We start from the raw sequence: 20,626 nt of genomic DNA on the forward strand, positions 1-20,626 counted from the left end.
ATGTATGGTGAACTTTTAAAGCACAACGTTCGCCCAGAGGCGTCTTGGTGCTACACAACACTGGCGAGACTACAAAAGAACAACCCAAGGTCAAAACAAGTACGTTTTCAGGGAGCGCCTAAAAGAAAGATAATCCTCAGTCGCAAAAGGAATGTTAGTTAAACAGCCAGGTTTTCAGGGATTTTTTGAAGGTCAGGCAGGTGGTTTCCCTCTGTCTGCAAATGCGTTAGCAAGAATTCCAGAGTCTGGTTGAGAGGAAGGAGAAAGAAGTGTTTCCCATTGAAGCCTTTCACTGTTATCAGTGCAGCATCTCTGGATCAAAGCATTATGATGGTGTGTAATGAATACATTTTCTGCTGGTGGATTCTGGACCTTTGCTTTGGAAGGCGTTGTGGGTAATACACTTTGTTTGGAAATGCATCCTCTGTTTGATCGGAGCCAATGGATAGTTCGGAGGGCTGGTGTGATGCATTTGTGTCTTTGAGGTCTCAGAAGTTGTGTAGTTGCTGTGGTTTGGAATATTTGAGGCTTTGTTCAGCAGCAATCTAGAAACCCCAGGTAGAGACTGTTTATCTAGTCTAGTCCCGAGAGTACTAGAGCATTCACGGCCATGGTTATGTGTGTGAAGTAACACCTTATCATGGCTTTGTCTTACGGCTCGAGTGTGGGGTCGCTGTCCATCAAGATTCCCAGATTTCTGACTTCATAATCACAGGGCAAGATACCTTTTTGTCAGGCCAGGGGATTGGTGTAGGGTTTGGTGGTATGGTGCAGCAAAGTATAAGGATGGTTTTGGTTGGGTTGAGTTTCAGTCTCGCGTGGCAAAATCTGGTAAATTTGATGAACGGTCCTTTGTGAGCATGAAGACGAGGTGATCATCAGCGTAGCAGAAGAATATGAGGTCTGAGCTATTGATAACTTCCTGGAGGGGGGGCATGTGGATGTTAACAAAAAGAGAGGCAGCAGACTAGATCCCTGGGGTACTCTACATGTGGGTTTGTGGGGACATGTCCTGCGGGGGGCCATGTGTGCAATTTCAGTCCTGTCAAAGGAATTAAGTGACCTACTGGAAAGCAGTTCTTTTCAGTATGTGTGTTGTATTTCTTTATAGTATCTCTTGTCTTATAGTCTTGAAAGCAGTAGTGAGGTCCAGTAGGACGAGTGCACTCAACAGGGGGGTGCATGCGTTGTTTTTTATACTGTCCCCAAATAGGGTACCCAGCTGTTTCTGTTCCACTCTGTGGTCTGAATCCGTGTTGCTTCGGACGTGCTCAAGTAGTTGCTGGTAAATAAACGTACTGGTGATTTTTCTGTGAATGGAGTGTTTTAGATTAATCAGTAGATTGCGGACCTTTTGAGGAGGGATTTGTTTGAGGAGAGGTTTGTTTGAGGAGAGGTTTGACATAGGCTGTTTTAAAATCACTAAGACAATTATTGCCTTGAGGGAAACATTGGGGAGGGCTTGGAAAGGGTTGCTTCATAATCACTTGCGGGAGGGGTACAGGTCTTTCGGTGAGCCCCGAGCAGGCTCTGCAAATCAAGGGGGCCTACATTCAGATCCTTCGGGTAAAACACACATGCAAGATGATTTCAAGATGCTTGACCTGCTCACATATTCAGACAAACAAAGAAAACTCAACAGATTTAAGCCATGCTAAATGCAGTGAAAAGGAAATACTTTTTATTTAAAAAATCACATTTTATTTACTAGCTGCTCATGACATTTCTGCAAAGTTTGCCGCTAGAGTCAGTGGCACAGTCTACTGTAGTGCCAATCCTGGAAGTGTAAACATCCAAGCTCTGGTGGCTCAGGATTTGCACCAGCAAGTTATTTATATGTGGAGATTTCCAGTTCCTTCACATCTTCATTACATTTTACAAGTCTTTTTTAAACCTTTGGCAAGAAAAAAAGCATTCAGGCTGGCAGCCAGGCACACTCCCATCCTTTCCCACATTCCATTTGTGAAATGGTTCATCCATTTACTGACTGGTCCATTCATGCTTCCAAACGGACAGCACTGGCTATGTCCATAACTTCTTTTATTCATCCAATCACCAACTCTTTAACCCTTTCATTGATCTACAACAGGGGTCTGGAGCCTGCAGCCCTCCAGATATTTGGACTACGACTCCCATGATTCCACTCAATTGACTGTGCTGGCTAAGAGCCTTTCTGTTGCAACACTGTGATTTAGATAACCCAGTTTCCCCAATGATACAATGCACCTCATAGAAACAGATCTCCACAAATACACAGCAACAAAAGAAGTAAAAAAATAAAATATATATACAAATGTAAACATGGTAACCATGACGTGGAGTGGTGTATGACATTTCACTTTCAAATGTATGATTTAAAGTGTAAAAAAAATGTATGGGGTAAAAAAAACATTGAACATTATTACAAACTCTAAAAGAAAAACAACCAAACACGCACATTAATTGAGAAACGCCAACCAGAAAGAAATGGGGCTCACAATGCATCTGGAGTAGGAACAATATTGAGCGGCACTCAAAATGGCAAGACAACCCCCGGCATCGAAGTAAACAACCTTGGCTTCCTCTAAGGACATCCTATTGTGCATGCCTCAGATCTGCACACACATTTGTCTTGTGGAAGACCATAATGGCCAGCTTGTACTTCAACATAAGAGAGACAGGATCAGGCAAAATACTGATGGCTCTGAACATACCCCAGGCGCCCCACTAATACCAGCCCACAACATATCAAGATGGGCTAAATTCAGGACAATTATTCCACAAAACCTAATCAACATGCTTGCAGCCCTCAAATGACACACCAGCTGCAAAGAATACATCCCCCTGCTCCATTGTGGAGGTCATTACAGGTGAAGCATGCACAAAACTTCTCAAAGTCATTAACAAATCCCTCACACAAGGCACTTTCTCAAATGCACTGAAAATAGGACTGCTGTTCCGCTGCTGAAGAAACCCAAACTCGACCCGGATAACCTAACCAACTATCGCTCCATCATGCATCTAGCCTACCTTGGCAAAGTGATTGAGAAGACTGTCTCCATCCATCTGGCCATAAGGATACCTCAGCACAATCTCCCACAGGACTACCAATCCAGTGTCTGACCAGGATGCAGCACAGAGACTAGGACCATCCAAGTTATCAATGAAACTCTACAAATCTTAGACAAAGGAGACCCCTGCTAATGCACCCTAGTCAACCTCTCTGCCACCTTTGATACAGTTGACCATGAAGCCCTCCTCAACATCCCGCAATGCCATCAGCTTTGATGGAATAGTCCTGCAGTGGGTTGGCTCCTGCCTCTCCAACAGATGATCAACTTCTACATGGCCCACAACAGATCCTAGAGTCACCTGCCAACCTGCAAAATTCCGCAAGGCTCCGTCCTGTCCTCTGTCAAATTCAACCTCTACATGGAACTTCTGATGGAACTCCTCTCCAACACCAACATAAAGACACACCAGAATACGCTGATGGCAAGTAACAATGATGTTGACCCAAGCACTGTTTTTCTGACATCCAAGCCTGGAGGTCAAGTGCCTACCTGAAGCTAAACCTGACAAAGACCGAATTATTTCTCCTAGGAGAACCTCCCAGGTACGTCCAGGTACAGGATTTGCTGACTGGCATGAAGCTCGACAAATTCACACGTCAGCTCTCACCCAGTGCAAACATTTTCAGCTTTACTGTTGACTGTGGCCCTGATCAGAACACACATTGCCAAGAAGACCCAGTCAGCTGGCACCAGTGTGTCCTCCTGCACAACGTCAAGCCTTACACTGCTGTCCAGAGTTTCAGAATAGTTGCCATCCCTGGTCATCACCCACCTGGACAGGGACAGCGCAATACGCACAGGAGTCTCATATGCCACCTTGAACACTTTGAAACTGTCTAGCAAGCTTCAGCACTCCTTATCACAAGACTAAGACACTTTTAACCACATCACCAAAATCCTCTAGAATCTGCACACATCGTGTTCAATACTGTGTATGTCACCTACAAAGCAGTTCACACTAAAACACCACAGTACCTGGCAAAGAACTTCCCCATCTCCAGAGGCCAGCACACCACCAGACGCCACAACGTCGCCAGAGGGACGAAACCAGGAAACGTTCCTCCTTAATTCTACTATGTTCCCTGTCTCTGGAATATGTTAACAATGCAGATAAGACTGCCCCCTCCTGCATCGTAGACTTCAGGAAGGACCTGAAGACCCTGCACTTCAAAGAAAATCTCACCAACTGCTGATCGCTCCACTCAACCCTCATTCTCCCCTTCTGCAGCTCTCTGCCACTCCCCTATCCAAACCAGCCCCTCTGCTATCCCTATTCCCTTACTAATAACCCCATTGGGTGCATCCCCTATGTAGATTGCTCCATAGCTTTTCACCTAGGTTTGCTCTTTATAAACCCCATACATATAACATGAAAACTACACGAAGCCAGTGGAGAACGCCTAAAATGGGGAAATGTTCCAGCATGCGAGTGTTCTGCACCAGCTGCAGTCTCCCTGCTAAGCATGGAGACAAGCTTTGCCTAGAGAACACTACTGTGATCCAATCTCATCGAGACACACGCATGAACCAATAATTCCAAGCCTGTTAATGACACGACGAGAGATCAACCTCCGGCAGTTCGGAAGCTAAAGATAGGTGTATGTCTGTCATGGTCCCTCTGGATGTATTCTTGGGGTAACAAAAGGTGTGTTTCCATTTGCAAATTGGGTAGACCTGAGTGGTGTGCAAGGCCGCATGCACCACTAGTGATGTGCATGGTATGCAGAGTTAAGGAGAACCCAATGCACCAAGGTATGGACAGAAACCCAACGATAAACCATTCTAACATGCAAGAAGACTCTAATTTTGGATTCCAACCATGAAGCTCGGAAGGATTCAAACCACTTGGCCTGATCCTCTCGTTGCATTCTGCATCAGACAGTGTGACAGGGGTTTGGGGGAAGCATTAGAGGTAGCAAGTTTGAATCTGATCACAAGGAGCACTTATGTTTTCGTCTTTTAGAAATAGACAACAAGGGGGTATTGCTCATTTGTCAATCCTTTTTTTTAAAAAGAAGATAAAAGTCACAAAAGGAAATAAAATGAGGAGTGCGTGGAAAGCCTTTAAACTTTATGCATTTGATAATTCCCCATGTTGTAAAAAAATTAGTAGCCACTGTCAGTAGTTAAGATTAAGAACACTGGGGCCAGATGACCTATCAGTGCTAACATTGAGCAAACGCATGTAGCACCTGTTTCAGTGCCTGTGTAATACGGAAAGGGGGGGGACAGGTTTTGCTCCGATCCACGTGACCTAATGCTTTGCACTGCGGCATACATGTACCAGACTTATTTTTGCGCTATGTTTTGTGCGACAAACAGATTTTGCCTTAAACAGTCCAATCCTTCGCATTGGAACGGGGGAGCATTCACAGAAATAAGCATAGTCAATTGTTTGTGTGCTCAGTTTTCTTCCCTTGGTTCAAAATTTCACATAGAAGGATCTTCGTACATTATGAACAAGTGTTATTTGCTGTATTCCACATCACGCTATCACACAAGATAGGCACAACTATTTTAACACGCTGCAATCATCTGTACGCAATATGGATTGTGGCAAAACCTGCTTCCGCCTCTCTGTATCAAACAAGCAGAAAACCTCCTATCAACCCCATCTGCTGAATTGTAAGCACTGGTGAAAAGATTAGTTAATCTGTCCCCAGGACAACTGTCCATTTTATGTTCCTGTGAGAAGGCTAAAAGAAGACCCAAATATGGGTGATGAAATGTAGGTAAATTACCAGCATGCCACCTTCCCTCATGTAACGTGGGGAATAATTCCCAAATTTCCTTTATTTTTTGGCGGATCTCCTACGTAGGAAGGCACATAGCCTTTTAGTGATCTATGGAAAGAAACAAAGTCCCAGTTTGATCCAGAAACTATTAAAACATCGCTTGTTTTGACAGGATGCGAGTACTTTGTATATGGTCATCACCATGTTACTTTAGATGATCTCTGAACTGGACAGTGTGTAAATACCGTGCTAGGGTACACCCAGTAAGTGTTGGTGACCTTAGGCAGTTTGGCTGGTGATCAGGCATCAACTCCTCTTCTGGTTTGGAGTTATTTTGCTGGAGTCAATTTCATACAAGACAGTGATCCTTTTGGTGAATTGAATACAAGGCTGTTGCCCCCTACCCTGAATATGACCGACTGGATGCCAGCAGCCAGCAGATTGGGAGGTGCCACCTCATCTTCTCTGCCCTTGGCACAGGACACTGACTCATTGTTTCCGAAGCAGAGCTGCTGGAAGTCTTAGTCAAGGGACTTGGTGAGGCTTGATGCTGAATCAGTCTGTTCCTCCTGGATGGGGATGCGACATGACTGCGTCCCTGCGGGGCCAAAGAAGAGAACATTAGCGACTGGTCTGTGCAGCATGAAGAAGCATAGTGCTGCATGTGATACTCTTGAGATGAAAAGGCAGAGTTGCTTGAGCTTGTTTGCATACCCACTGAAATCAATTCATGTCGTGGGTTACCTACTATCCCCCTACCCCTTCCTGCCCAATCCCCTTACCATCCCAACCCCAATCGTATCCTCAGCCTTTTCTGCTAGTTAAAATGGCTGCAAATGAACCATAGGACCATAGGTCAAACTTGAAACAAATACAGTCACATGTTCATCCTTGTGGTTAATGTCTAATTGAAGCACACTGGTTTTAAGGGAGGCACCAAAGTATTCTACACAAGTATAGCATAAGAAGGTAAGTGAAAGAATGAATTTTAATGGGACCTTAAAAGTGTGAGACATGGACTTCCACTAAGATCGGGCAGGCGCAAACTGCCTAAATTCAGGATTGTAATGTCCATGGCGGAGCATCCCACTCGCACATGTAAACCATGAAGTATAAGAGCTTTGTTTAGGAATAATCAGAATGTGAGGTTGATAGGGAAAGTGTTTCACAACAAATAAGGAAGGGTCTGCTTCGCTGGGAGAATAAATTGAACAAAACAATAATAGCTCATCTGGCTAAACCCATGGAATGCAATACTCTTTATGCTGTGGTTACCATGATGACACTAGGTCTCATATAATTTGTTCCCCTCTTTCCCAGTTTATGCCATGAAATTGGTCTGATTTCCTTGAATCGATTATCCAAACTAATTACTGGTTATTCTTGCCTTGAGTCTTAGGGTTAGGGGAGGTCCGAGAAACTTGTGGAGGACCTCGGGGATCATCTAACAAAATGAAAAGGGGGTGCTCAGGTGGAATTATCCTGATGGATGCATCAATTGAATTGAGTCTAAAGGGGTTAAGCTAAGAGGACTGAAGATTGTGAGCCTAATATCCAAACCCACCACTATCCACACATTTCCAGGGCATCCACACGCAGGAAAGCATCCTTCAATGCACTCAGAGTCTGTTTTTTTAAGTGCCCCAACACACTTATTTCATTGCCTTGGTAAATGCTCCCAACGATGGCCAGTCCTTCATGTCTCTCTGATCGTGAGACACACTCCTAATGGGGCAAGACCTTTCAGATGATCCCATCTGCCCTCATCTCTCCTTAGAAGTCCATCAGGGAAAGACCTTTCAGGAGACCTCTCCTGTCCAAGTCTCTTCTTAGATGTCTACAAGAGCAATGGCGTTCATATGATCTCTTGTGCCTTATGGAACTTGCTGGGTAGGGTTTTGTCCACTCTCCCCTAAACTGTGTCCTTTCTAGGCTTTAGTCATTATAATCCTAACAGCCAGCGGGTGTCCTTCTGGATTAGACTGCAACACAGGATTTATTCAGACTCTCAAGGTTGCAAACCCTTAAGTTCTGGTAGCTTTCCAAGTACCACCAAGGTCTGGGCTAACCTCCCAGCAGGCTGGTCTCTTGAGCCTTCTCTTAGTACCCTTTGCCTCTTACCAGATTATGTTGAAAGCCCCCATCAAACTACTTGCTCTAACCTCTCTTGCGAGTCTCAACTCTCTCGCATTGTGGTCGATTTGACTAAGCAACCTCGATTTTCTTTACTCTCTCACAGTATGGTTCATTTGGTAGGGCCACTTCCTGCTCCCTCCATCTGCTTTTCCTGCTTCTCCCACAGCCACACTAAGTCCCACACCCTGTCTAGCCTGTCTCATTTTAGACTTTGTCATTGGGTTCAGTAGCCTCAATAAGAGCAGGGATTGTATAATGATTTTCCTCATTAGCTCAGGGTCAGGGCATAGGATATCAATCTGTATGTCTGACTCCTTGCAGGTGCTTCTTCGCCTCTTCTCATTGGTATCAGATGTAACTCATTGGGGGTCATTCTGAGTTGGGCGGTAAGGGGTAACGGCACCGGTAAGGATGCCGGTGCCGGTAAACCCTTACCACCCAATTCCGAGGTCCCTTAGCGGGAACCGCAAAGGACGTGTGGTCAGACCATACGTCCTTAGCGGGTCCCGTTAAAGGACCTTGAAGCTAATAACGGTACCGCAATTTGCGGTACTATTATTAGCGCTTTCTCCATTTGTTTGTTTGTTTGTTTATTGATTTGTTAATGCGCGCCAAACCCTTAGGTAGACGGGCGCAACAGTACAAGAATTCTCGAGGCTTAGTTACAGGCAGGTACATACATGTGAGTACAATACAATATAGTACAATACGATATAATACAGTATATAATACAAGATATAATACAAGATATAGCTGATCAAGGTGCAAATCAGGACCAGACTGGGCATTACAGAGTGTACATACTGGGTTTATACATGTGAATGCAACATATAGTACAGTGTCTAATACAGGATCAGGCTGATGAAAGGTGCAAGTCAGGGACAAGAGCTAAGCATAGTCTAAGTAGAGGGTGAGGGTGGAATGTCAGAGACGGGACAAAGAGGTTATAGGTCATTGGTGCGGAGCCAGTTGATAGCATTGTGTCTAAATCTGGCCTAAGGTAGTGGGCGTCTAAGGTCAATTGGAAGTGAGTTCCAGGATTGCGCAGCTTTGACTGGGAAGCTGGTTCCTTCAGCCGTAGTCAGCTTAAATCGATGGGTTACGAGCATGAATGAATTGGCAGATCTGGTGGGTCGGTCGTGGTTCTCCTAGAGATTTTATCGGCTAGGTACGAGGGAGCTAGGTTGTTTAGGCATTTGGATGTGATGGAAATAGTTTTTAGGAAGATTCTGTCTTTTATTTTTAGCCAATGGGTCTCTTTCATGAATTTAGTGATGTGGTCTCTAGTTGGGACATTCAGCGCTGCTCTTAAGGCATTATTTTGCAGTCGTCGTAGTTTGTCAGTGACATATTTGGTGGCTTCAGAGTACAGGGCATTGCAATAATCTAGGCTGGACATGATTAGAGCGTTGGCCAGGGTGATACAACTGGCCCTGGAGAGGAATGGTCTGGCAGCGCGGATTAGCTTGCAATTGTAAGCTGTTGTGGAGGCGAGGGAGCTAACTTGCTTTTTAAGGGTGAGGGAGGAGACTAGATAGAAACCTAGTGTTTTTACTACAGGCATAACTGTGATGATATTGTTATCAATATTGAAGGATGCGTAGTTTGGGGATAGTTTATTTGGGTTGGTGTCAGATCCGAGGAGCAGTATCTCAGTTTTATTGTCATTCAGGCAGAGGCTGTGGGTCGCCATCCATGCCTGAATGAGGATGTATATCTTATTCACCAAAGCCAGGTCCGTTTCATAGTTGCCCGAAAGGGGTATGAGGATCTTGGTGTCATCTACATAATTTGTGTGTTTGATAAGTTGGACAGACGCCCAGTCTGTCCAACTTATCAAACAGTGGCTTGGTGAAGATGTTATACATGGTGGGTGAGACACAGGATCCCTGTGGAACTCCACATGTTATTTGGATCGGATCAGCGTAGGTTGAGGTTGGAAAGACTCTCATAGTCCAGTTAGCTAGAAAGGATTGGACCCATGCTATGGCTTCCCCAGTGAAATTGGCAGCGAGTCTGAGGTGGTTGCATAGAACTGCGTGATCCACCAGGCGAAGGCTGCAGACAGGTCCAGTAGAAGTAGCAATGCCATTTTTCCGCTATCCTTCAACTCCTCAATTTTAGTCTTTACGTCTAGCAGGGCTGTTTCGGTACCATGGAGAGGAAGGAAACTTGATTGCCGAGAACCTAGCAGGTGGTTGGCTTCCAGGTAGTCCTGGATTTGTAAGTAGGCCACTCTGTCAATGATTTTGAGAAGGAATGGCACGGTAGTGATGGGTCTGTAGTTGGTTTGGATGGATGGATCAAGGGTTTGTTTTTTGAGTAGGGGGAGAACCGAAGATGCTTTCAAGTTGGTAGGTACTGTGTTTGATTTAAAAGAGGAATTTATAAGCTTTGATATAAAAGGGGCTAGGTCCCTAGCTGCGTCCTTTATTATTTGCACTGGGCAGCTGATGCCCTTGCAGTTGGACGGTTTTAGGGAGAGAATGACTTTTTCAGTGTCAATGATGGAGATAGTTTTGAAACTGAAGGGAGGGATAGTATTGGGCTCGATAGGCAGTGGTGATTTTTTATCAGAGAGGGGCAGAGAGTCCTTTTTTTTGTTATTTTGGTGGATAGGGCGTTGTGTATGTTGGTACACCATAACTTGTCCTTGGGAATGGTGTCTACTGGTTGTATGGGGGGATTCCATTTCCCGGAGGATGGAAAAGAGTTCCTTGGTATTTGATTTAGCTTTTGTGATTCTATCGTTGAATAGATTTTTTTTGTATTAATGATTTCTTTCGTATAGAGCTTGGAAAGTTGGGCTAGTTTAACTTTGTTTCAGTGGGTGAGTTGCGCCAGATAGCTTGAAGCTTTCTTTTTTGTTTTCTTAAATCCTTAACTTGGGGTGTGAACCAGGCATTCAGGTGTGCTTCTTGCTTGCCTCTACGCAGTTTGGTTGGTGCAATGGTGTCTAGTGCAGTGGTCATAGCTTTGTTGAAGGTATCCACTAGGGTGTCTGGGGCAGTGTTATTGTCCAGGCTATTAATAGCCAGGAGGAGGAGGGGGATGAGTTTTTCGGCAGTAATATCTTTTTTACTTCTGGTGGGGAGAGGGGGTACCATGTTGATAGTTTTAGGGCTAAGGAGATCAAGTCTGGCAGTAAAGTTTATTAGATAATGGTCCGTCGAGAGTTGTGGGACAATGTCAGTGATGGCAATGTTACAGTTGAGGTCTGATACCCAGTCAAGGGTTCTGCCTTTGATGTGGGTAGGGATGAGGACTTTTTGGGTAAGCCCGTGATCATTGAGTAGAGCTGCAATTGAGTTGGCGTGTTTGTTATTAGGGTCATTGAGTACAACATTGAAATCGCCCATCAGCAAGGTTTGGGAGTGGTTATGAGAGTTGTTCGCTATAAGATTAGTAAGGTCGTCTTCAAAGGTCCCTAGTGGTCCCGGGGGCCTCTAGATCAAATGGATGGTCAGTGTGTGGTTATTAGATAACAGCAGTTTGGCTGTGAGTATTTCACAGGAGGAGCACTGGGGAGAGGTGGCAACCCTAATGGGCAAGGTGGTTTTGGAGATAATGGCTAGGCCACCGCCTTTGGTATTAGGTCTACCTACCCTAACGATGTGGTAGCTATCGGTTACGGCTATCATCAGGGTAGGTTCTGCAGCCTCATGGTGTCAAGTCTCTGTTATGGTGAGTAGGTCCAAACTATCGCTATTTAGGATGTCTGCAATTTCGGTGGCGTGGACAACCATGGATCTGGCGTTGATGAGTGACCCCGTTAGCGTTAAAGAGCTCTTAGGGTTAGGTTTGTGAGAGGGTTTAGTTGTGTGCCTATTTTGGTTTGAATGCTTCTCTATGTGAGAGTGGGCAGGCATTAAGATAGGAGTGGCTGTTTTAGCTACCTGTGCTCACTTGGCCGGGTGGTGGTGGGTGGAGAGGAGCCCAGTGGTGTTGCTTATTTTGTTTCTTTTAGGTTCATAGATGCAGGGTAGTCTTGACCTGAGTCTCATGTTTCTGTCTGTGGGTGGACTTGTGCTGTAGGTAGCAAAGGCCATGATTATGATAAGACCAATCGTGAGCATAAGAATTGGGGTATTTATATTTTTACTCATGTTAGGCAGGGTGGTAGTGGGCAGTAGGCACTTAGCTGGCGTTATTAGTAGTAGCAATTAGTGTTAGGTGTCGCTAAAGGGCTACTCTATGATGATGGTCAGGAATCAGTTTCAGCAGAGGGGGATAACCTAGTTGAGCTAAGAGTGCAGTGTACAGGTAGAGGGTGCAATTTCAGCAGCGGCTGAATTGTGATTCGCCTATATTAGATAATCATAGTATGAGATAGCAATGCAATGTAGATTGCTAGATTCAGTGGTGCTAGCTTGAATTTGTGACAATAAGGCCAAGGATGCGGACAGCTAGTTCAAACAATGAGGGTTCACCTAGGTTTGACAATCACAGAAAAGGCTAAAATGCATTAGTTTAACAATGAGGGTTCACCTAAGTTTGAAAGTCACAATATAGGCTGATAATGCATTAGTTTAGCAATGAGGGTTCACTTAAATTTGACAGTCACAGTAGAGAGTGCATGTAACTGGCTAAGCAATGATGGTTCCCCTAAATGGGAGAGTCCCCTATATGGGCTGACAATGCAACAGCAATAAGGCAGGTGGCTAGTTTCAGCAGTGGATGTTCAGTGGGTAAACAGTTAGACAGTGGGCCTCATTCCGAGGTTGGCGGTAAGTATTGGTTTTTACCGGCATGGCGGAAAGAGCGAGTCCGATCTGGTACCACGCCGCTATTTACAGGCTATTCCGACCTCACGGGCACAAGCTTTCCGCCATGCCGGTAAATCCCCTAGCGGCATACCGCTAAAGGGCCCGTTAAACCCCTTAGCGGCATGAAGCAAGACGTTCTTTACAACACCGCCATCGAAGCTTCGCCGTCCGTAATTAGCGGTGACCGCAATTTACGGATACCGTAAATTACGGTCACTGCTAAATAACGGATACGGAAATTACATCATCGCACAGGAACGGGAAGGAGCGCGGCGGCCATCTTTAAAAACACAATCCATTGCCATCCTCTTCATACAGGACCCGGAGGCATATTTGGATCGGGAAAATAGCCATTAGAGACCAGCATCATGCCGAAAGCACTGAAAAAGGGTGCCGCCCGCATAAGGAAGGACCGCTTGGACACTCTGCACGAACATGCTGAGATAGTATTCAGCAGTGACATGCGTAGGCCCACCGTCGTCAGGAAGAAGGAGATCTGGGACTTGGTTGCACAGAGGGTGAGCGCTGTAGGAAACACCCCCCGCACCACGAAGGACTGCAGGAAACGGTGGGATGACCTCCGTCTCAGGGTGCGGGCCCTCCTATCGGCCAACCAAAGTCAGGCCCTGGAGACAGGAGGAGGCCCAGCTTCTCCCATCAAGATGATGCCCTGGGAGCAATCGTGTGCGGACATGATGGGCACAGAAGCCATAGAAGGGGTTGGCGAAATGGAGTGTGGTGCTCCGTCATCCGCTGATGGCGGTGAGTGTCATGAGTCAAGACAGTAAATGCATTCCTAATGTAAGGCACCGCCAAGGGCTGGGCAAGCTGTCACATCATGTATGGGAAACCCCCCTCCCCCAATGAAATCATGCCGTAACAAGTGGGACCCAGGCTGATGTCAGGTGCAAGGCTGCAACCCATATTGGCCATACCACACAAAGAGGCTGTCAATGTGAGTCACCACAGTACTCCGCCAACATGAGTGACCCAGACATCTGCATGCATTTTCCATCCAAGCCCAGATCACTGTCCCACTCACCACCCAAATGTCAACAAAACGCTGCAATCCCATTGTTATACCATAGGCTTGAAGAAATGCTGACCCCCAAATCATTGCTCATGCCGTCTCTCTCTTCCCCCCCACAGGCAGCAGGCATGAAAGTGAGGACCAGGAAGCCACCCAGCCCAGTACCTCCAGGGGCAGAGCCAGGGGACACCGTATACCTGCAAGCAGGAAGAAAACACAGGCAACACCACCTGCTCCAGCAACCCCCATGGAGGGTGCACAGCCCCACCCGCACCCTTACCCATGCCTGCAGTGCCGCCGGAGACATGCCCCATGGTGCACTCTGAGGAGTCCAGTGTGGCAGGGGAGAATGCTGCCATGTGCCTCCTCGATGTGCCAGATAGACCAACATTAATTTCCGTGTCCAACGTGTAGGACCCCAATGACATTGGACATAGCCCAGACATTCAATCATACAGCCAGGTGGCACACAGCGACTCCGGGGAGAGTGACACCCCAGGGCTCACAGGCCAAGGAGTACCACCTGCCTGTCCTGGATCCACCTCCCCTGCAGAAAGTCCCGAAAGGGCTGCAGGCTCTATACCAAGCCTGCCAAGCACATCGGCCACACCGGCCATGGATGCAGTGCGCTCCCAGCACCTCACGGGCCTGATTGAGGACTTTATCCGGGACAACCGCGAATCTAGGTCGGAGTGGCACAATGACCTTCAGGCTCTGGGCGAGGTGATCACTCAGAGCACAAACCGGCTCTGTGAGGTGCTGGGCCGGATCGCAGATGCCCTGGAGGCAGCACCCCCAGACCACAGCCCCAGTGGGAGTACCCATCCTCCCAAAGCTCCTCCACGCAGACCAGCCCTGTCCGTCGGTCACTGCGTACATTGCGCCGCCACAACATAATAATAATAATAATAATTAGGCTTTTATATAGCGCTACAAACCCTCAGGTATCCGAGCGCTGCTTATTATTACCCACGGTGTGTGGTGCTCATTTATCGACCTCGGAAGGATGAAAGGCTGAGTTTGGCCCCGCCGGGATTCGAACCTGCGTTAACAGGCTCTGCACGGGTGTCAAAGCGAGCGCTCTACTCGCTGTGCCACTTGACCGGCTGCATGGATCCCCCTGGCTCTGGAAGTGCACATTGACCATACTGCCACACACATGTGGCCTATGTTGCACTGATGGGACTATTGTGGGGTTGTTGTGGGGGGAGGTGAAGGGAGGTGAGGGTGTGTGTGGGAGTTGGGGGGAGGGGGAGGGGGTGAGGGTGTGTGTGGGAGTTGGGGGAGACGGGGAGGGGGGTGAGGGTGTGTGTGGGAGTTGGGGGGAGGGGGAGGGGGTGAGGGTGTGTGTGGGAGTTGGGGGGGGAGGGGGGTGAGGGTGGAGGTTTTGTTGTACACGTTTCTACATTATTATTCAATACACTCGTTGATCATCCCTAAAAAACAGAGTGGACATTGATCATTGTGCATGTGTCTTTGAATGTCGCACAGTGCATGGTGTACATGTATCCCCACATCCAGTGCCCAATGTCCTGTCATCCTCACACCCTCAGCTGACTTGTGAGTCAGAAATATTGTCCGATCAATGATTGCCGCACGGAACGTCCCTCCTGTGCATCGGCACCGTGATGCTGTCCTGCCATTCCTTCCTCCTCCCCCTCATCATCATCTGGTGGTAGCAGTTCCACGTCAGGGGGCAGTGGCACGTTCCGACGGATGCACGTGTTGTGCAGCATTACACATGCCATGGTGATCTTGGACACCTTCTCGTGGCTGTAGATGAGTGCCCCACCCGACCGAAATCGTGCCTTCAACAGGCCGAAGGTATGCTCTATCTCCACCCGTGTACGGGTATGGGATCTATTGTAGTCCTCCTCGTGCCTGTTCTGTGGGTTGCGGACCGGGGTCATGAGCCACGGCTTCAAAGGGTAGCCAGCATCACCTGCATGAGAGTGGAATGAAGGTAAGTGTTTGTGCATTCATGGTGGAGAATTGTACTAGTCTTACATGGCCGCAGGTGATTACTGGCCATACACACATGTCCCAGGATACAGTCACCCCATTGCTGCACCGGCTATGTGTCATGTGCAATGGAATGATGGAGGGGGTAGCTTCTCCCTGATGGGTCATGGTGTGCACTCACGTCTTGTTGCATGTGCATCGTACATGCATGCAGCAGTGTTGGACTGCATTCATTGATGTCTTGCGCGAGACTTGGTGAAAGGGGGTGTTGGCTGTAGTTGGGAGCATACTCGTCATTCTGCACGGATCCCTACCATGGTGACTTGCAGCAATCCTATGGGGTGCAGGACCAGTGACACGCTGTAGGATCCCTGTTAGACTCACTTCTATGCACTCCCAGGGATGACTGTCCTGTGTGTTGAGATGCAGGAGTTAGCGACATGGTGCTATTGCACTGCATGGTGCAGGATGCCGCTACGGTGTGTAAGGTCCGCCGATGAGTGGTGCATGTGTTGTGGTATCTGGCCAAGTTTCCTGTTAGTCATCTAGTCTTAAGTGTCGGCTCAAATTCATCACTGTGTGGTTATGTGGTCATGTGCCGTATCACTTGCCTTGGGGCACAGTGTGCTGTGAGGTGAACATCGTGCACTGGCGTGGACATTCCCACCCAGGTGGAGTATGCATCCCCCCCCTTTCCCACCCAGGTGGAGTATGCATCCCCCCCCTTTCCCACCCAGGTGGAGTATGCATCCCCCCCCTTTCCCACCCAGGTGCAGTATGCATCCCCCCCCTTTCCCACCCAGGAGGAGTATGCAGACAACCTACTCACAGCCCCAATGCACTGCCATGGCCCATTCAGGTTACTCACCAAGCAGCCAGGCACGTCGTCCAGCATGTCGCTCCATGTAGCGTGGTAGTGTTGAGTTCCGCAGGACCAAGGAGTCATGAGTTGATCCGGGGTATCGGGCATTGCAATGTGTGATGGCTTTACTGGCATTACACACCATCTGGACGTTGATGGAGTGGTATTGCTTGCGGTTGCGATACGGCACCTCCATGGCATGCGGGACCACCAATTCAACGTGGGTGCAGTCGAGGGCACCTATGCAATTTGGCATGCCTGCCAGTGCATGGAAGGCAACTTTGGTGTCATATATCTCCTGGGGAGTCTGGGGTGGGGATATGTAGTCCCTTGTCTGGTTGAGGAGGGCATCCAGCACTTGGTTGAGTATCCGGGAAAATATGGGCTGTGAAATGACATGCATGTGCCCCACTGTATGCTGGTAGGTGCCTGTGGCAAGGAAGTGGTGCACAGACACTACCTTCAGTAGAGTGGGGATGGCAGTGCTGATTTCTATGCGGCTCACTATATCGTCATGTATCAGGTCCACTATGGTGGTAATGGTGTCCCGGTCAAGCCGGTACAGGGTGTGGATCTGCTCTGGTGTGAGGTCGAAGGGGGTGGCTCTGATGCAGGAGATTGGGGGCTGCCGGCGTGGTAATGGTGGCTGCACCGGTAGGGCATGCTGGGCCTGTCTCACCCTCCTTCTACTCATGTGTATCCTCTGTGGTGGAGGCTGTGGTTGTTGTTGTTGCTGTTGTTGTAGTTGCTGCCTTGCGAGCAGGGCCTCCAGCTCCAGGAATGCTGCTACAATTGGTATCATCTTGGTGTGGTGTGTGAGTGTCCTCCTTTTGTGCTGTGCCAGACTCCATTTCCTCCACCTGTGATTATTGAGTGCACCTGTTCCTCTTGGAAACACTGCTCAGGGTTCTTTACACCTTCTCTGCGATGCCGGTATTTACTCCATGGCGGTAAGGTACTTTGCGGTCTTGTGGAGGCCTTTTTTTCTATGTCCGCTTTACTTGGGATCAGCTCCGGTATACGCCATGCCGCTAATTCCGGCATGGCGTGTCAGGCGCGCGCCACAAAACTGCTATTTATGGCCTCGTACTTTACGGTGCCGTAAATAACGGTCTGGTGGGTCAGAATGGGCCGTACCGGGAAACGATGCCGGTAGTCCTTTACCGGCATCGTTTTTCCCTTACCACCCAACTCGGAATGACCCCCAGTATCTCCTCTGCAAGCGAGGAGCTTACAAGTAGTAGCCGTGTGGGTTTCAGGCAGGTTACATCAGAGAGTGGGTGGTTCACAATCAGGTATGGGATGGAGCTGAGTACCTAGAGGCACCATAAATCGGACATAGGTAAGTAGTGCGCGCGGGGCGTGCACGCATCCGATATGTCAATAGATCACAAGTGTTGGGCAGAGAACATGTCCTTTCTAAGTGATTATGGGCAGTAGCCTAGGATCGGATGCAGCACGTGGAATGCATTAGTCTGTATATTATTTACCAAACATGGGCAGGCGTGTATAGCGCTTTTCAAGCCATGAGATACATTGCAGTCACAGACAGGCAAAAGGCGAACAATAGGGGGGAGCAGCAAGTCTTACCATGTTACGGTGGTTGGGGTCACGGGCGAGATGCAACCAACAATCCTAGTTCCAGTGAGGCTACATCATGCTCATTTTGGGCAAACACGTGGCGGTGGTCGAGCGCAGGCGAGGTGTTGTAGAAGTATGGGGAAATGGGCATAGTTTCGCGCTTCGCGGCTCCGATGCGGCACGACAGGCTAGGACAGGCATCAGCCTTGGATCCGTGTGCCTTAGAGATGTGGGCCGGCTTATGCCATTTGGCAGCTGATTGGGCCTTAAGGTAACGGCGCAGCCTATCAGGGTAAGACGGCTGGGAACAGCGATGCAGGACAAAGTGAGGGTGATTTCAAAGAGACGCGGCGGCCATTTTTGAATGAAGCCTACCTCGCGCTCAGCAATGGAGTTGCTGGGTGTTCCTGGTGTCGGCGCGGCGCAGCACTATCATCCAGTGTTGTGATGGCATTAAAGCTGTAGTGAAGGCACTATTTGGAAAAGTGGGCGCAAAAGTAGGCGCACTCATGAACATCAGATGGGGATTCAAGTCGGGCCGCAGGGGGCCGAGGTGAAGCCAGCTGGCTTTCCTTTAGCTGGTAGTGCAGGTAGCAGGATGTATAACCACTTCTCCGGCAGAGGTTAAGGAGCTCCTGCTCCTCCAAGGGAAAGTGCAGATAGACGACAGGCTAGGATAGGCATCAACCTTGGATCCGTGTGCCTTAGAGATGTGGGCCGGCTTACTCCATCCGGCAGCTGATTGGGCCTTAAGGTAACAGAGCAGCCTATCAGGGTAAGGCGGCCGTGAACAGCGATGCAGCACAAAGTGAGGGTGATTTCAAAGAGACGCAGTGCCCATTTTTGAATGGAGCCTACCTCATGCTCAGCAATGGAGTTGCTGGGTGTTCCTGGCGGCGGTGCGGCACAGCACTATCATCCAGTGCTGTGATGGCATTACAGCTGTAGTGAAGGCACTATTTGGAAAAGTGGGCGCAAAAGTGGGCGCAATCACGAACATCATATGGGGATGCAAGTCGGGCCGCAGGGGGCCGAGGTGAAGCCAGCTGGCTTACCTTTAGCTGGTAGGGCAGGTAGCACGATGTATAACCACTGCTCCGGCAGAGGTTAAGGAGTTCCTGCACCTCCAAGGGAAAGTGCGGAAAGTGCCCTATGAGGGCTCAAATGCAAATGGGGAATGGTTTACTGAATGGGGACTTACTGGGTCCTCCAGGGTCGGAATGACCCGGTAAGTCCCCATTTAGCCAGACCGGACCCGGTATTGGAGGCAGCTTTGGTGCTAATAGCACCATGGCGGCCTCCAATCTCGGAATGACCCCCATTGACTTTCAGGTTACTATGGACTAAGGGATGACAAGAGTTGTTTGCCATCTTTTAACCAGGCACATTCAATATTTTAGCTAGGCACAAATGCTCCTCGACTTCCTGCTCCACACAATGCTGCATTCTTCTTTCAGAAATGTCATTCTTTTGTGTGAGGGGGAGTGTTATGTTACTTTCTGTTCTGAAAAACTTGTTTTGCACTTCACTCTGTGTTCTACCCGAGGGCTATCAGAGCATCGGAGTGCATGGCACAGTGCTTGTCCTTCTTATGGACTAAGTGGCCAGGCAAATACCACATGAGTGGCTCACCTACTACTATTATTATTATTATTATTATTATTATTATTATTATTATTATTATTATTATTATTATTATTAAGGTATTTATTGAGCGCAGACCTATCTTTGGGAAGCAACAGAGCACTTTACCATCATGGGGCAAAGAACACAGTGAGAGAAGCAGAAAAAAAGGAGGGGGGAGCTAACGGGAGGCCAAGGGTAGGCAATTGGCAGTAGGGGATCTACAAACAACCAGGGGGTAAACAGTGGGGAGCAGATCACTGATTCTCAGGTAGGCTGGGGAGTGCAGGGCATGAGACCTAGGTGTCAAGGAGGAGCCATTGCTTGAAGAGGAAAGTCTTGAGTTCTTCTCCGAACCGTAGAAGTGATGGGGCAAGTCTGATGTTGACGGGAGGTGGTTCCAGAGTCTTGGAGCGTAGACAGAGAAGGCCTATCTTCAGGTTCTTTCCCTCCTGCACCGTTGTAATTCAAGTCTGCACATTTCCTTAATTCTGGTGGATCCCACACTGCCAGAGATGCTGGGTTTCTCAGTGAGCTAGCTTGGGGACTTCAGGGTGACCGACATATTAGATGATGCAACAGGATTTGAAGATGATATGGGCTTGCAGTGGGAGCCAGTGCAGTTTGGTGAGGGTTTGGGTGATGTGGTCGAATTTGCAAAGTCCTTTAATGAGCCTTGCTGCAGCATTAAGGGCACATTTCATGGGCACCAGGGTATTTGCCAGAAGGCCTTCTAAAAGGGCATTGCCACTATCCAGGTGGGAGAGGACCAAGGCTTGGACAGCAGATCTGAAGTTGTTTTCTGGGATGAATGGCTTGATTTTCTGCAGGAGAGAATGTTGGTACCAGGCTGTTTGTGTCTTCCTTGCTATGTGCTG

General features: G+C 48.2%; 1 protein-coding gene across 2 annotated transcripts in view; it reads right to left on the bottom strand.

Moving 5' to 3' along the window:
• Positions 1–1,659: 1,659 nt before the first annotated feature.
• The window catches only part of TNFRSF4 (TNF receptor superfamily member 4), a 100,838-nt gene continuing 81,871 nt past the window's right edge, over positions 1,660–20,626 (bottom strand). For both annotated transcript variants that reach the window (XM_069610087.1, XM_069610088.1), the window contains exon 7: positions 1,660–6,386. In XM_069610087.1, coding sequence (XP_069466188.1) covers positions 6,310–6,386 — 77 coding nt within the window. In that variant the 3' untranslated portion in view covers positions 1,660–6,309. The remainder of the gene's footprint in view (positions 6,387–20,626) is intronic.

This window comes from Ambystoma mexicanum, chromosome 8, assembly GCF_040938575.1.
Source record: "Ambystoma mexicanum isolate Mex_15411 chromosome 8, UKY_AmexF1_1, whole genome shotgun sequence".
NCBI lineage: Eukaryota > Metazoa > Chordata > Amphibia > Caudata > Ambystomatidae > Ambystoma > Ambystoma mexicanum.